Genomic DNA, 18220 nt, shown 5'->3' with positions numbered 1-18220 from the left:
GTCATGTTTATTATATCCTGTTCCTTTTTAGATGAGCTTTCTGACAGTACTTCAACAAAGATCAGATGATATACGTATGTGGTCTCTCTGTGCTCAATGCATACCTCAACATGTCAGGTTAAACAAGCTAGACCCCCAGGCTCTGTTTACCTTAAACATTTACTTTCAAAGGATTACACTCACAGGTGCGAGGTCCTTGCGTTGAGACAAAAAGGTGACATCATACACTGAAATTCATACACAGCGCTATTTACCTTGACAGATTTTTCAAGGACCCACATTTATGTTTTAGTTTAGGACTGCCAGTGTTAAAGGGGAGGGATGACAACTTGGATACTCAGTTCCAATAGTACCTGTGGTGTGAGAAAGCAGTCTGTACTGCAGTGTGTGAGATGTGTCACCAGCTCATCAGATGGCCAGCAAGAACAGCCCTTGTACCAACAACCTAGAAACCAAGTGTAAGGGCTGGTGTTGGTACAAGGGCTGTTCTTGCTGGCCATCTGATGAGCTGGTGACACATCTCACACACTGCAGTACAGACTGCTTTCTCACACCACAGGTACTATTGGAACTGAGTATCCATGTGTTTTGTACTGTAGATTATTCATGTATTGAAATCACTATGCGCTTGTAACCGATGTGAAATGGCTAGTTAGTTAGCGGTGATTCGCGCTAATAGCGTTTCAATCGGTGACGTCACTCACTCTGAGACCTGAAGTGGTTGTTCCCCTTGTGTTGCAAGGGCTGCGGCTTTTGTGGCGCGATGGGTAACGATGCTTCGTGGGGTGTCAGTTGTTGATGTGTGCAAGGGTCCCTGGTTCGAGCGAAGAGAGGGACGGAACCTACACTGTTACATTGCTTTTCCGCAGCAACCAATGATCCGGGTCAACAGCATCAATGTAACAGTGTGGGTTCCGTCCCAACCTGGGCTCGAACCAGGGACCCTTGCACACATCAACAACTGACACCCACGAAGCATCGTTACCCATCGCGCCACAAAAGCCGAGACTCTTGCAACGCAAGGGGAACAACCACTTCAGGTCTCAGAGCGAGTGACATCACTGATTGAAATGCTATTAGCGCGCACCACCGCTAACTAACTAGCCATTTCACATCGGTTACACGCTTACCAGCAACAGGCCAAAATCTGTTTCTCATATTTGTCATGGGTAAAAATAATTTAGTAGGGAAATGGGACTGGAATCAGTCTATATATCTTGACATTAGTTATCTTTTAGTCCAAAATGAATGATAACTCAGTCAGGGGGCTAAATGTACTGTATGAGTGTATTAGCAGATCTGCCAAGGCTGAACACATGCTGTTGTTGTTCTTGTCATGACTGGTTAAGATTTCTTTGTAAGATGGGACCAAAATCTTTTATCAAATAGGAACTCGGCAGATATCATCATTAAACGCTACCTATTCTTTCCCTTCCTTTCAAGCCATTCTGAACATGGACAACGCTGTGGTGGACCTTGAGACCTTGCAATCCCTGTATGACAATGTAAGTTGTTTGAAATATATTAATGATTATACACTACGCTTTTTCATTGGTAAACGTTTGATGACACGAACTGTCACTGAAGAAAAAAAAAACATGTTTTGGGCAGTGTTTCTCAACCTCCGGTCCGTGGACCTTTGGCGGTCCTTGGGATATTTCTGGCCGCTGGTCCCTGAGCTGGTTAACTGACACTAATTTAGTCAGCACTACAGTGAAAAAACGTAACTTGCCGGTCCCTGACACAGGAGGGACCATGGCTTGCCGGTCCCTGACACAGGAGGGACCATGGCTTGCCGGTCCCTGACACAGGAGGGACCATGGCTTGCCGGTCCCTGGTATCAGAAATGTTGAGAAACACAGGGTATGTGGAATATGAAAGGTTAATCAATAGACAGGCAAACGTGTCTACATTACCACAAGTCATGTAACATATACCAACTCACACCAGTTCCATGTAGAGGTTATTGCACAACAATATCAACTAGATTTGGAGCTTTTGGACTCCTAATGTAGTGGTTTACAACGAAACCATCATTGTTTAAGTTTCATGCCATATAGTTACAGAAAGCTATCATTTGATTATATAATATAATGTAGTCAAGCCACAGTATTAGCGACTAGATGTAAATCAGTCAACAGTTATTCATTTTGTTTTATTTGGACTACTAAACAAAAACTACAAGCCCCATCAATTAAGAGCACCTTCCTTGGAACATGTGGGAAGGCGTGCTTTTCATAAACAGTCTTTGAATCTTTAGTCATTTCCTAAGTCTTTATAATGTTTCCAGAATAGTTGAATGATTTTGTTGTGGATGTCAGTTCCACAGCGTCTGTTCTGAACATGCCTCTGTATCTGGAGTTCATGTTCCATCTGGTCCACTTGAAAGGCGAACTAAAGGAAATGTGCTTTAAATACCAAAACAAACATGGAAGCCACAATCCCTATCGGTATGTGTGGTGTTTGGCCACAGAGTCAGCCCTGTGTACTGTATGTATGCTGGAATTGGATAGACTTTTCTCTAGTAAACATCTATTGTCGTTTAAAGAAGTTGGCTCCTCTCTTGTAAGACATGCATTATCATACAATTATACATATTATCTCTATTGGATTTTAATGTATTTCTCTACACTGTTATAATAGGCACTGTTTTATTAAAGTACAATGGGATAATGTAATAAAGTGTTTTGTTATTTAATTACAATAGCTACATCATTGGCCCTGCAAGACGTTAACCGGCCAGTGGAGGCTGCTGAGGGGAGAACGGCTCATAATAATGGCCGGGACGGAGCCAATGGAATGGCATCAAACACATGGAAACCATGTATTTGATGTATTTATACCGTTCCACTGATTACCACGAGCTCGTCCTCCCCAATTAAAGTTCCACCAACCTCCTGTGGTTTAACCTGTCTCTTTTAGCTGAACATTTGGATCGTTATGTCAACAAAGAGAGGAGCATGAAAAGGAACATGTTTTTTCAATTTCAACCTTGATACAGGTTTAAGATACTATGACATTCCTGAGAAGCTTTTGGCTGGGCAACACAAGAGGCCCGTCCTTTGACTTCTAGAGCCACATTAATAATATTGAAAATGACTGTGGCTTAAGACATGGTGTAGTTTTGCGGAAATGTGTCATAACCCATAAGAGTCTAAGTTCTGTCTAAACCGGAGTTGGGGGGGAAAGTACAACTAAGCTATATGGAATTGTTTTAAGAAGTTCATACCAAGGATCATTTTGCTATTTGATTTTGAATTTTAAGACCCCTTGAAGAATCAAAAAAATATATTCCAAAATGATTTGATTAACATTTTTAATCGGCCTTACTGCTATTAGCCCATACAAACGCATTTAATAACAGATTTACTACATGGAACAACAAATATAGGATAGACACTTCAGAACAAACTTTCTTTAGATTTGTTTTGGGGGGGCTAAGAACGATCAGGAAACATTTATAAATATTTAACCCCTTATTTTTGTCACTAAACGGTCTCCATATATACTTCCATATATTTTTTCAACTGGTACCGGGGGACTTCATATGAGCCTTGTGAGGCCTGTGGGCAAAACAACCGACATGTACTTGTTCGTGAAAGTCTCACCTTTACACAGACTGATCTTATTAGGCCAAACCGCTCGGACGCTACAGACGATTCTGTGAGAAGACCGATTTTCGGGATGTCTCATGGTCTGACAAACACCGCTCTAGCTCTGTCACCTCTCACCGCAGATGGAATGTCTCATGCTCTGACAAACACAGCTCTAGCTCTGTCACCTCTCACCGCAGATGGAATGTCTCATGCTCTGACAAACACCGCTCTAGCTCTGTCACCTCTCACCACAGATGGGATGTCTCATGCTCTGACAAACACCGCTCTAGCTCTGTAACCTTTCACCACAGATGGGATGTCTCATGCTCTGACAAACACCGCTCTAGCTCTGTCACCTCTCACCGCAGATGCGGAAGTGTTACATCGGCAGATGTGGCGGATTGAGATACATCCAATACAATATTGGATGTGTCTCAATATCTGTAGCTTAAACTGGCAGATATTTATGGGTATTTTTTAATTACGCTAATTAGATTTCCGCGGGGGCGTGGACATCGACCTTAATAACAGAGGGTCTGCTCAACCCACCCTCATCTCTCTCCCTCTTCTGTCTTGCCTGAGGCTGTGTTATTGAGTTGAGGAGCCAAATTGTTTCTCTTTTGTATTGCGACTCCATCCTGTCTCCCAGTCTCCAACCCCTAACCACAGTTGGCAGTGTAGCCACCCTGACTTCGGAATAAGGGGTTCTAATGGTTACACCCTCACAGTTCTAGAACACACTCACAAACCCAAAGCCATGGAGAAGGTCACTCCTCACTTCACAGTAAGACGTGGAGTCACCCTGTCTGTGGGCTCTGAAAATATAACCACTACTGCTCTCACAACACAAACCCACAGGAAGGAAGAGGTCACTGTGAGGTACCCCTCCCCACAAATATCAGGAGTCATAATCATCTGACACGACTCTTAGAAGTTCAGGGAACCCCTCCCAACACCACATTACTGTGCATGTGATAAGCATCAGCATGACAAACCCCATCACTTGCACTCATGACATCTACTCAGAGGCTGAGACTGCCGGGGTTGAGGAACATTATAACAACACTGTCACCTTGTATGAAAAACACAGGATTGGTGACAGTGACATGGGTCAATACGATAATAGCACCTCGGGCTACGTTCTCGGTCATCAGAAAACAATCTTGACTTGAAGTTTAGTGCCATACATGGGAGGTTTAGAAAAACACAGTTGACCAGAAATAAGGGATTGTTCACATAGCAGTGGCCTTTCTCTGGAATGTCGCATGCAACTTTCTCTCATACTATCACAGCCAAAGAGAAATGTACCAATTCATAGATCTCACCATCATATCGTCTTGTCCACAAATTACTCCTCACGTTGGTACACCCAGAAGTTAAAAAAGGACCTGTTTCATGTTAAATGTATTTACGCTTTAAAACATGTTGTTAACCAGAACCAGAGCTTACCCTCGCAGACCCAAGGCAGAGTGTGTTGAATACTAATTTGCCCTGTGTTTGATCTGCTGCTGCTGAGTTATTCCTGGGCCAGGCTCTGGAGTCAACGCCAGCTCCCCTAACCTGCTTCCTCAGACAAGCCTGAAGTCATGAGAGACTTAAAGAGTTTACATTTCTCTGTGTCGGCCGTTTTATGGTTTTGCCATTCTGCATCAGGCCTGTCAACCTCTATTGTCTTCTTGCTTTTGGTAAATGATATGCCATCTCTGGCCTGGTTTATTTTTGTTCGACCACCTTGTACTAAACTGTGGTTTTGTGTCGGAGAATGTGAAAATATCTTATAAATCGAAACCATACTATGGTGTTTATAAAGTATCTACAAGGGCTGTATTTGACCACGTTCAGTTCCCTTCTATGTGCAAGAACAGGGTTTGTGTGCATGTACGGTATATCTCAAGCACAAGGTACACTTTTGTGTTTCACTTACTGTTACCCAATATCACACTCGTTACCTATTTCAGAGAGCCCAGCAAGATGAGATGGAGAAGATTGAGAAGCACATCAAGTCATCCAAAGATAAGGACGACGCAAAGCCATTGGACAAGCCTGAACAGTGAGAGCAAATGTAGGCCAAGAAAATCACAATTTCAAAATGTCTGCCTTTTATCACTATCATCTTGCTCTTGTACTTTCCTCTTCCCTAAGGTTTCTCTTCCAGCTGTCCCAAATCCCCAATTTCTCAGGAAGGGTGTTTTGCATCCTCTTTCAATCAACCTTTGATGAATGTATCTCCTCCATCCTCCGGAAAGTTGAAATCCTTCAGAGAGTGTGTACGGTGAGTCTCCTCTACATCTGTCTGAAAACAGCCTGTAGTATTAGCGGACAATGTAATGTACAGCCATGCATCGAGAGTGTTCAGTACATAATGAATGAGAGCCATAATCTCTGGCGAGGGATAATATACAGTATGCCTCCTAGACACCAGATGCACTGAACTGAACTATCTCTTGCTCTTCTTCAGTTTGTCTATTTCCCTCTGTCTTCTCTTTCTCTATCGTCTTTTCTTTGTTATTCTCCTTTTCACTTGGCTTCCTGCTTCTCTACCTCTCTGTTATATATTTCCCTTTCTCCTTCTCGTCCCTCTCTCCGTCATTCCACCCCTTCCTCAACTCCTTGTCTCTGTCTTTCCCCATGCTGTGTATCAGACTCTGCAGAGAGGTCAGTGTGTGATGCAGGTGCTAGGTCTCGTCTTAGCTTTTGGGAACTTCATGAACGGAGGGAACCGATCGCGCGGGCAGGCTGACGGCTTCACTCTGGACATCCTGCCCAAACTCAAGGACGTCAAGAGCAGTGTGAGTGTATGTTGAGCTCTGACCATAACTGCCTTATTACGGTGCTCAGGGAATGTCTTTGTCCCCAAATGAGTGAGTGACTGACTGCTTGTTAGATTTTTAGTGTACCGCCAGTGCTGTCCTGTAAGAACATAGTGGTCAATGTTTTCAGTATTGGAATCCCAGAGAGGTGCCCATAAAGAATATAAGACAAGTTACCAGCATTAAGTTATGACAGTTTCCGCAGCAGAGGTTTCACTTGTGTTTGATGCATTGCTTCTAAGTCCTCTTTAGATGTTTTCTCCATACAACTTAGAACATTCTGCTCTAAAATGATTAGATTAATGACAAAAATGATTTACGGTTTATTTATTTTGATCTTTTCAACTGTTTCTCTTTCAGGATAACTCTCAGAGTCTTTTGTCATTCATCGTTGCTTACTATCTAAGGCACTTTGATGAGGTATGTTCTACTTCCTGTTTATTTGAATCACTTTCTGATTTACTCTGATTTGCTGAGATATCTTTCCAGAACCCTTTTCATCTTCTTTCTCGCCAGAGGATAGCGTGGCTTATTTTTTTTATCAAATAATTTATTTTCCTTTCCTTTTCTCAGTTCAGCTCGACCTGTAGCACGTTAGCTGGCACAGGATCCAAAGGGGGCCTATTGTAAATAATTAGGTTAGCCAGATGAGATGAACTCAGCCGAGAGTATGTTGCCAAAATCAACCTACACGACACTGTTCTGGGCTCCTAATGGCTCCCTGGTAACACTGATTGACAGGATAAACTTATTTTTTGATTACAATGGCTCCTCTCTAGCTGATGACTATAACCACTACCACCATGCAACCTTATCTTACTGGCAATGTTTCTGACTACTGATAAGAATGGTCGAGACATCCAGCCCAATGTTAACTGAGATGTATGCTGGAGAGGGTTGCTCTGGTCTTTGATGATGATTGACTTTGACTGTGTGTCTGTATGTTGTCAGGACGCAGGTAGAGAGACCTGTGTCTACCCTCTCCCTGAACCCCAGGATCTCTTCCAGGCCTCTCAGATGAAGTTTGAGGACTTTCAGAGAGATCTACGCAAGCTAAGGAAAGACCTCAAAGGTGAGACTGGCACCCACAAATATATTAGCTCCATTTGGAGCTTCACTGACAAACCTTGGACTGTATGTCACCAACACCAGGTAGTAAACCTGAATCAATGTTGATTATGACAGATGTCACATCATGTTTATGAACCATTGTGTAGGATTTATGAAGGTATAACTCAGGTGAAATGCATCCCTGTATCTCTATCATGGGAAATTCTTCCAAGTGTGCCCAGCCATAGTGATGTTTTGATCACAGAACAGGGCCAACAGATAGCATCTGTTTGTCGTACAGACCACCAAACCAGATGGAGAGTCAGGAGCAGACTCCTGTAGAATCACAACATGGAGAGCCAAACAAGCCGGGTTCAAGGGGCTTCTCCTACCTGTGTGCCCCAGCTCAGGCCCCTCAGAGTGGGTCAAGGACCTGGAGAGGCCGCCTTATTTATGCTACCCCCTGCATACTCACATTACAAACCATAAGATCTGAAGGTCCCATAATTAAAACCTTCAAAACTATCAGTGTACTGGGTAGGTAGCAATACTGTTTGACAGCCATCCAGTTGAGCAAGAACAGAATATAGTCTGTGTATCCTTTTCATAATAGTTCAACCTAAATACTAGGTCACTTCGCATAAAATACAAGTCCAGGTAGCACTTACAAAAATGTTTTAGAGGTTTACAGGGAATTACTGACTAAGGCTGAAGTCTGTCAAGTCTTTTCCCAACAAAAAGCCCTGATGAGGTGTGGAAATCAGATTACACACTTAAAGCCATGCTCATTGGTTGAAAACAAAATCCCTGTGTGACCGAATGAATGACTGAATGGGGAAATACTTATTATATTCATTAGTCAGTCCTGACTCATTCAACACTTACAGAACGTTATAGGGGTCTACAGGCGGGGAAACATTAACGCTAACAGAGTGCATCTATTTTATATGTGTCGATCAAGAATAATCACCCAAATCTCCTTTCTTCTCTATCATGTTTTATGTATCTTACTGTTAAACCAAGGCTCCTATTGTTTTTTACTGCACTGCAATCAATCTTGGGAAGCTTCCGATTATCAGGTTTCCAAGGTCCACTGGGAGACTGACTCACTTACTCATTCCCAATGGCAGAGTACCATGATGGTGTACATTAATGCTTCATCACATACTGTAGGTTCTCTTTACTTTAGAGGGAACAGCTGAGTGTTGTAACAGATGTGGGCTTCGATGACAGTTGCCTGGGGATTAGGTTAATTAGTCGGCGTCCCACAGCAGTGGGCTTGAATGGCCCTCAGGACAACAGCTAGCTCCACAGAGGGGGCCATATGGTCAACCAATTAACTCTGAGAACTCTGGCAGGCAAGTTTTGGATTCATCATGGGCGCTGATGGACCGTGACTCTGGGGTGCGCCAAGGGACGCTTAAGGGGTCTGCAGGTTCCAAGGGTATCACTCATTGTTTGGAGAAAAGTATTAGGGTGAATGGGAATGCATCATTACTGGTTAGTTTGCCTTTGCCCAATCCACATTAGGTATACACATTATGTACAGTAATTAGCCCCAATTACACAAACAGGTAGAGTGTAATACAGCAATGTCAAGCTCTCATTCTTTTTCTTCCTTCTTTGTCCTCCTCCACTCCAGCATGCTCGGCCGAGACAGAGAAGGTCTGTCAGGTCTCTTCTGAAGAGCACCTGCAACCCTTTAAAGAGAAGATGGAGGAGTTTCTGAGCCAAGGTGAGTTTGCGAACAGAGAGTACAGACAGGCAAGAGGTGAAGGTGCTCCAGTTGTGGTTACTTGACAAATGACTCAACCATCATTGAGGCCATTTTGGGTTGTGGCTGAGACAAATGGACCGTTGATCAATGACAAAGGAAGCCATGTTGGTTCTTCAAGTAGTGAGGGTCAAGCTTCGAGACGGGTCATTGATACCCCTTATCCTTGGTGCAACTAAAGTGTAGCTGCCCCAAAGATGAAGGCCAATGACTAATGCCTCAGATATCCCACTGGGTTATGTTCAGTGTCAGAATAGCTGACATGAGGAAGCCATCTTGGATCTGTGTTATAGAATAGAGTGTAGAGATGGGCAGTTGATCATCATGCTAACCTTTGGTTAGACTGCACTGCATCTGTCCTGCCAAGACTGATGTCTCAGTTGCTCTCCTGGTTAATGTACAGTGTTTGGAAGAAAGATTTGCAGAGACCATCATTCTACCTGCTCAGACCTGCACCTTGTGGCTTTTTGCACTGACCCTCCGCACATCAAACCCTTACACACAAGCACGCACACACACACAAGCACATGCACACACACACACACACACACACACACACACAAGCACATAGACACACACACACACGCACACAGACACACACACAAGCACACACACACACACACACACACATGCACACACAGTCAATGCTGCTGTTCTATTATATACTATTTATTCAACTGAATGACCAAGACACTACCCACTTTATATTGTAAATACAGTCAAAATTGACATAGCACACTCATAATCTATGCTGTATATTTTATACATATCAGGTTATTGCAATGCATATTACTTTCTTCTTCTAACTTATTTTATTATTGTACTGCAATGTTAAGGGAGCTAGCATTTCATTGCACATTTTCTACCTGCTATAAACTGTGTACGTGAGGAATACAGTTTGATTAGATTTTTATTTGAATCAACGCCGTTTCCATGGAGACCTCTGCTTACACCAGATTGCACTGAATAACTCAAGGCTATTGTTTCAGCTTTGTCCCTGTTATGATGAGCTGCAGCAGCACCTGTTAGCTGAGCCTTTGACCTCTGTCTGAAAGACATTTCAAGAGCAGACGTACATCCAGGCCAAACATGAACACATAATGAGGGCTATAGGCAGGATTGGACCCTGACAGGGTAGATAGTGGAACTGTAATAGCAATCTGGTTTGTCCTTGTCTTCCTCCTCCTGTTCATTCTTCACCTCTTTTCTTTCTCTTTTCTTTCTCTCTCTGGGAGAGCCTCCTCTCTCAACCTCCCTCGTTTACTCTCTCGTTCTGGCCATTCCTCCCTCTGTCATATCAGGAAATCAAATAAACACTTGGAGGATGCTGTTTACCCTGGGAACAGTTAAAACAGGGATGATGAATTAGCAGTGGAACGAGCGCTGATGATGAATCCACCTAGCGCTTTCCCTCTGTGATCGACCATGTTTGTTTTCATTTGACCACAGTGTGTTTGTTATCACCGTCCCTCCCAGACCCTTTCAACAACCTTCACCCCTGCATCTCAGTCCTTTTAACTTAACGCTGAGGTAAAGCGTAGAAAATCTGTTTAAAAGAATGGAACTATGCTCATCATAACAGACAAAATAAGGTTTGGTTTTCAATGTCTATTAAAACATGTAGGATATCATTCTAGGCAGTTTTACATAGCAGGCTATTTCTAGCTAACTGTTCCCATTCTTCTTGTAATTCTGAGCTCACTGGCCCCTTCTCAAGTGATGTTGTATTCAAATGAGAGTTGGTAATCTATAACACATGCTCTTCTGCTATGTTGCTCACTGTCCTTGAGTCCAACTTTAAAGGAAGCCTGGATGAAAGCGTCTCTCTGAAATAAATATTGGGTTTTCCCTTTGATGCAAATGACGAGGTTGTCCTCAGAGAGAGGAATGTTCGGCGTAACACTGACATGTGACTTGGAAGGCTCCAGACTAAATTCGCTGGGTGCCTCCACTGCGGCAAAAAAAAGCAACAACAGCAATGTCTTATTTGTGTTATTTCTATCATTTCAGACCCTGGAGTTAAACCATTTCTGGCTCCACAGTTTCCACCACTCTTGTTTATTTTCTGACCATGAAACTAACCACAGAATAACAGTGAAAGGGGACTCGTGGAAACGGCACTGTTTGGTCTAGCTCGATTTTCCCCGCTTGTTTCACAGATTCTCATGCATGCGATGCCTTTGATGGAGTCTCTGTGCCTCCGAACAGAACATTGGCCATGTGATAATCTGTTTCTGATGGAAATATTAAGATTAGTAATATTGTCTGCATGCTCTCTTTAGGGGACTGACTACTGCCTTGGCTACAAGGGTTGCCTACTCATACCATGTCAGATAAGATTTATTCGGTGTTGTCCAGAATCTAATTTTAAACTTCTAGACAGGTATTGTACTTACAGTACCGTTCAAAAGTGTGGGGTCACTTAGAAATGTCCTTGTTTTTTAAAGAAAAGCTCATTTTTTGTCCATTAAAATAACATCAAATTTATCAGAAATACAGTGTAAACGTTGTTAATGTTGTAAATGACTATTATAGCTGGAAATGGCTGATTTTTAATGGAATATCTACATAGGCGTACAGAGGCCCATTATCAGCAACCATCACTCCTGTGTTCCAATGGCACGTTGTGTTAGCGATTCCAAGTTTATCGTTTTAAAAGGCTAATTGATCATAATTATGTTAGCACAGCTGAAAATTGTTGTTCTGATTAAAGAAACAATTAAACTGGCCTTCTTTAGACTAGTTGACTATCTGGAGCATATTTGTGGGTTCGATTACAGGCTCAAAACGGCCAGAAACAAAGTACTTTCTTCTGAAACTCGTCAGTCTATTCTTGTTCTGAGAAATGAAAGATATTCCATGCGAGAAATTGCCAAGAAACTGAAGATCTCGTACAACGCTGTGTACTACTCTCTTCTCAGAACAGCGCAAACTGGCTCTAACCAGAATAGAAAGAGGAGTGGGAGGCCCCGGTGCACAACTGAGCAAGAGGACAAGTAGATTAGAGTCTAGTTTGAGAAACAGACACCTCACAAGTCCTCAACTGGCAGCTTCATTAAATAGTACCCGCAAAACACCAGTCTCAACGTCAACAGTGAAGAGGCGACTCCAGGATGCTGGCCTTCTAGGCAGAGTTGCAAAGAAAAAGCCATATCTCAGACTGGCCAATAAAAAGAAAAGATTAAGATGGGCAAAAGAACACAGACATTGGACAGAGGAATGACATTTCTAAGTGACCTCAAACTTTTGAACGGTAGTGTACATGTGTATAGAAGGCCGGTATTAACTCACCACATACAGTCCATGTTGTTTGACATTTTGGATGGATTCAAAATGGATTCCATACTTCTTTGCTAATTGTTATGCTGTTGCATTGATCTGATGACGCCCATCCTGTTCAGATTTCTGATTGGTTATTGATGAGCAATAGAAAGCAGATGTAGAAGAGAGGATCAGTGTTAGAATGATTTAGTACAGGGAGCCGTGGACAAAAGTGATCGTCCCATTGGACATGTCAAGGTTTCTTAGATGTCGCTCTGGCTTGAATTACACGCAGCGATTTGATGTTCCCTGGATAAAGACAGGCCAAAGATCCATGCCAAGAAAGATTCCTACCCGTCTACTTTAGTGGATGTCTTGGAAGGCTATGAAGAGGCTATAGGTTTTAGGTTGCTATGGATTGGGAAGCTGCCCTTGAAGGCTACTAACAACATGTCTTATATGGTATCTATCTACCGTATAGGATTGTGTGTGAAAGCAATATAGCTGGAGAAACACGCAGATGAGATTGGCTGGGTTTGAACCTGGGTCGCATGCATGCCACAAGACTGTTGTCAGTCCAAGAGCAAGCGTGGTTCACCAAACCACCTAAGGTACAGTTCACCTTCGCTTTGACACCCTCGTCTGCATACTGTACTACAAGACCGTGTTAGCCCACTCAACTAAAACGTTGGCCTATAGGCATTTTCTCAGGGAGCTAATGCAAGTCAGGTCGCAGACAAAGACTGGTTCACCAGAACACCTTGGTTACAGTATCACAGACTTCCTCAATATCTCAATGAAAATTAACTGCACTCTACATAAACATTTTTTTTATAAGATGTTGATTCATTGTACATTTGTAAGGCAACCAGCTGCAATATGATTGTGAGTTTTCATACACAAACTTTTTGTTGTGAGTTTGCTCAACACATTATTTTGCAAACTCACAATCCTATTGCAGCTGGTTGCCGTACAATTGTACATCGAATCAACATCTTTGTTTATAGAGGGTGGAAGGAGAGAGAATTATGAAAAATCCTCCTAAGGTTAAGGATATCTTCTGGAATTCCTCTGAGTTTGATGATATTTCACAATAATTCCCTGAACTCATTAATAGTAAATGTACACAAAGAACACTTGCCTTGAAAACCATGGTGTTCATTTGTCAGTGGTGCCACCGCAGTCAGTTCAACACTCAATTACATGAACTAACCCTGAAAATGACAGCAAGTGGTATTAATGTTGATGTGTGAAATCCTGTGTAAACTGTCTATACAGGGGAAACCCAGTCATTCCGCCTGTATGAGAAATTGTATAAGCTACACTACATGGACAACAGTATGTGGACGTCTAACATCTCATTCTAAAATCATGGGCATTAATATGGAGTTGGTTCCCCCTTTTGCTTCTATAACAGCCTCCACTATTCTGGGAAGGATTTCCACTAGATGCTGGAACATTGCTTCCATTCAGCCACAAGAGCATTAGTGAGGTCGGGCACTGAAGTTGGGAAATTAGGCCTGGCTCGCAGTTGGTGTTCCAATTCATCCCAAAGATGTTCGATGGGGTTGAGGTCAGAGCTCTGTGCAGGCCAGTCAAGTTCTTCTACAGCGACAAAATGTTTCTGTATGGACCTCGCTTCGTGCACGGGGGCATTGTCATGCTGAAACAGGAAAGGGCTTATCCCAAACTGTTGCCACAAAGTTGAAAGCACAGAATCGTCTAGAAAGTCATTGTATGCTATATCGTTAAGATTTCCCTTCACTGGAACTAAGGGGCCTAGCCCGAACCATGAAAAACAGCCCCAGACCATTATTCCTTCACCAAATTTTACAGTTGGCACTATGCATTGGGGTAGGTAGCGTTCTCCTGGCATCCGCCAAACTCAGATTCATCCATCGGACTGCCAGATGGTGAAGCGTAATTCATCACTCCAGAGAACTGCTTCCACTGCTCCAGAGTCCAATGGCGGCGAGCTTTACACCACTCCAGCCGACGCTTTGCGTTGCGCATGCTGATCTTAGGCTTGTGTGCGGCTGCTTGGCCATGGAAACTCATTTCATGAAGCTTCCAATGAATGGTTTTTGTGGTGATGTTGCTTCCAGAGGCAGTTTAGAACTCGGTAGTGAGTGTTGCAACCGAGGACAGTCGTTGAAAGTCACTGAGCTCTTCAGTACGGGTCATTCTACTACCAATGTTTGTCTATGGAGATTGCATGGCTGTGTGCTCAATTTTATACACCTGTCAGCAATGGGTGTGACTGAAATAGCAGAATCCACTAATTTGAAGGGGTGTCCACATACTTGTGTAGCGTATTTATCAATACTAATAATTAAACCTTGTTTATGGCTTATGTGTAACTGGCCGCATTGTTATCATCACCGGAATGTATCTTCATGTTGTCCATAGTAACTGAACTGGGAACTACAGTAGCTCATGGGATGGAGTGACACATGTTTATGTAATGATCCATTACTGCTGAACTTTGCCTACTGTATGATGTTGTCCTGTTGAGTGGCTTGTTATGCCTATATTCTGACTATTTTTTCTCTCACAGCAAAAACTGATCTGGAGGCACAAGAAACACAACTAGAGAACACTCATAAGATGTAAGAATACACCTGATTATATTTTATCAGCTGTTAGAGCTTCAGTATGATAACATTGTGACAATGATCATTTTGTAACAACAGCTTACAAAATGATCAGCTAAGTTCACTCTTTACTGCGCTTCATCAATGTTTAGATACCCAGGCTACATGGAACATGTACCTCTACCTATAGATGGCCTTTACTGCGGGTCCTGTGATAGACTGAAGGCGTCCAGTGTCTGGGTTGTTTATCCAAGCAGAGACAGAGTAAACAGCGTTGGCTCCAGGCTTCTGTTAACAATAGGCAAGAATGTGTTCCCTCCAAACTCCCGGGTATTGATCAAGCACAAAGCCAGGGCATTTTTCACTTTCACGTGTGCTCTCTCTTCCTCTATTTATCTTTCTCTCCTGTTTGTCTCTCTCTCTCTCCCTTTCTTTACGTGTTTGTCTCTCTCTCTCCCTTACTTTATGTGCTGTCTCTCTCTGTCTCTCTCCTTTTCTTTGTGTTTGTCTCTCTCTCTCACGATATGTGTTTGTCTCTCTCTCTTCCTTTCTTTATGTGTTTGTCTCTCGCTCTCGCTCTCCTTTTTTTATTTATGTGTTTGTCTCTCTCGCTCTCCCTTTATGTGTTTGTCTCTGAGACTTGAGCACAGTGAGATTCATTCCCTTTAAAGGGTTTATAACCTTTTCATCTGGAATGTTATGTGTGGAGGGAGAATATCACTTTATGTTATTGACTTAGGAAAGAATGTGATTGTGCCAGCTAATACATTCTAGTATTTCTTTGTGTTCTGAAATGCCCAGTCACCTTCACTTAGCATACTTCCATATCAAGTGTTTTTCTGAAATGCTCTTATTTTTCTAAGATTAACTTTCACATTTCACATATTTATTATAAGCCTACAGGTTTCACAATAACTTAGTGTTTCTGTAATCTACTATTGTAATTTGGGTATTTTGGGTTTGATGTAATGTTTTTGTTCTCTCCATCCTCAGTTTTTTGGAGCTGAGCGTGTTCTTTTCAGTCAAGGCCAAGGCAGGCGAGAAGGAAGTCTCTCCCAACACGCTGTTTTCTGTGTGGCATGAGTTCTCCACTGATTTCAAAGATCTTTGGAAGAAGGAAAACAAACTGAGGTTACAGGAACGGTAAGGATTGGTGCAAGCGGTGTTTTGCAGTTATTTTATGTGTGTTGAGTCCATCCTATTCAATGAAAGCCACTCTTTGCTGGGTTTTACTTTGGGGAGGGTTGTACAATCTATATTCTGAACTTCTACAGACCTACCACAGATCGACTTTTTCCACATTTTATTACATTACAGCCTTATTCTAAAATGGATTAGAAAAAAAAAATCCTCCGCAATCTACACACAATACACCATAATGACAAAGCAAAAACAGGTTTTTAGAAATGTTTGCACATTTATTAAAAATAAAAAACATTATTTACCCTTTGCTATTAGACTCGAAATTGAGCTCAGGTGCATCCTGTTTCCATTGATCATCCTTGAGATGTTTCTACAACTTGATTGGAGTCCACCTGTGGTAAATTCAATTGATTGGACAGGATTTTGAAAGAGACCCACCTGTCTATATAAGCACCCACAGTTGACAGTGCATGTCAGAGCAAAAACCAAGCCATGAGGTCGAAGGAATTGTCCGTAGAGCTCCGAGACAGGATTGTGCATTTGTATTGTATTTATTATGGATGCTACAAGCTTGGCACACCTGTATTTCGGGAGTTTCTCCCATTATTCTCTGCAGATCCTCTCAAGCTCTGTCAGGTTGGATGGGGACATGTCTGCAGTATTGAAGGTCACCAAGAACACAGCGGCCTCCATCATTCTTAAATGTAAGAAGTTTGGAACCACCAAGGCTCTTCCTAGAGCTGGCCGCCCGGTCAAACTCATAAATCGGGGGAGAAGGGCCTTGGTCAGGGAGACGATCAAGAACCCAATGGTCACTCTGACAGAGCTCTAGAGTTCCTCTTTGGAGATGGGAGAACCTTCCAGAAGGACATCCATCTCTGCAGCACTCCACCAATCAGGCCTTTATGGTAGAGTGGCCAGATGGAAGCCACTCCTCAGTAAAAGGCACATAACAGTCCGCTTGGAGTTTGCCAAAAGGCACCTAAAGACTCTCAGACCATGAGATGACAATATTCTCTGGTCTGATGAAACCAAGATTGAACTCTTTGGCCTGAATGCCAAGCGTCACGTCTCGAGGAAACCTGGCACCATCCCTACGGTGAAGCATGGTGGTGGCAGCATCATGCTGTGGGGATGTTTTTCAGCGGCAGGGACTGGGAGACTAGTCAAGATCGAAGGAAATATGAACGGAGAAAAGTACAGAAGGATCCTTGATGAAAACCTGAGCTCTCAGGACATCAGACTGGGCCGAAGGACAATGACCCTAAGCACACAGACAAGACAATGCAGGAGTGACTTCTCGACAAGTTTCTGAATGTCCTTGAGTGGCCCAACCAGAGCATGGGCTTGAACCCGATCGAACATCTGTGGAGATGAACCCGATCGATTCTGTAATCGCTGCCAAAGGTGCTTCAACAAAGTACTGAGTAAAGGGTCTGAAAACTTATGTAAATGTCATATTTCAGTTTTCACTTTTAATAAATTAGCAAACATTTCTAAAAACCTATTTTTGCTTTGACATTATGGGGTATTGTGTGTAGATTAATGACAAAAAAAACGATTTAATCAATTTTAGAATAAGGTCTGAATACTTTTCCCGAAGGCACTATATATCTCCCTGGAACACAATGAACCTACTGTTTCACATTCACCTTCAAGCACACCAAGCACATTACCTTGACAAGCCAAGTGAAGTCATGTCAGCTTAATGTGAAGAATAAAGCACCTTGACTGAGGTCAAATGTAGTGCACCTTGAGCTTTTCGACTCCCCTTGAAACAATAGAGAATGCTGTGTGTTGTAACAACCAAGGATGCTGAAGCAACCGAATACCATTAATCCCAGAATGCAGTACATGTTTTATGTAAGTAGAAGGGAAATGGATCAGACAAACTTACATTTTGATTCATATCGATATACTCATATTTCTATTGAACCTACCCTGTGAGGTCAATATCAAGCAGAAAGTCAGGAGTTGCCATAGATGAGTGTT

At 42.6% G+C, this 18220-nt stretch overlaps 1 protein-coding gene across 1 annotated transcript in view; it reads left to right on the top strand.

Moving 5' to 3' along the window:
- fmn2a (formin 2a) overlaps positions 1-18220 on the top strand; it is a 46235-nt gene that overhangs the window by 25627 nt on the left and 2388 nt on the right. The window contains exons 8-16 of the mRNA XM_029752143.1: positions 1444-1505; positions 5555-5646; positions 5739-5868; positions 6239-6385; positions 6767-6826; positions 7358-7478; positions 9099-9191; positions 15049-15100; positions 16079-16228. Of these exons, the coding sequence (XP_029608003.1) occupies positions 1444-1505; positions 5555-5646; positions 5739-5868; positions 6239-6385; positions 6767-6826; positions 7358-7478; positions 9099-9191; positions 15049-15100; positions 16079-16228 (907 nt within the window). The remainder of the gene's footprint in view (positions 1-1443; positions 1506-5554; positions 5647-5738; positions 5869-6238; positions 6386-6766; positions 6827-7357; positions 7479-9098; positions 9192-15048; positions 15101-16078; positions 16229-18220) is intronic.

This window comes from Salmo trutta, chromosome 5 (assembly GCF_901001165.1).
Source record: "Salmo trutta chromosome 5, fSalTru1.1, whole genome shotgun sequence".
Lineage (NCBI taxonomy): Eukaryota > Metazoa > Chordata > Actinopteri > Salmoniformes > Salmonidae > Salmo > Salmo trutta.
The sequence above is the reverse complement of the archived record's forward strand: the minus strand, read 5'-3'. Positions and strand labels throughout refer to the sequence as shown.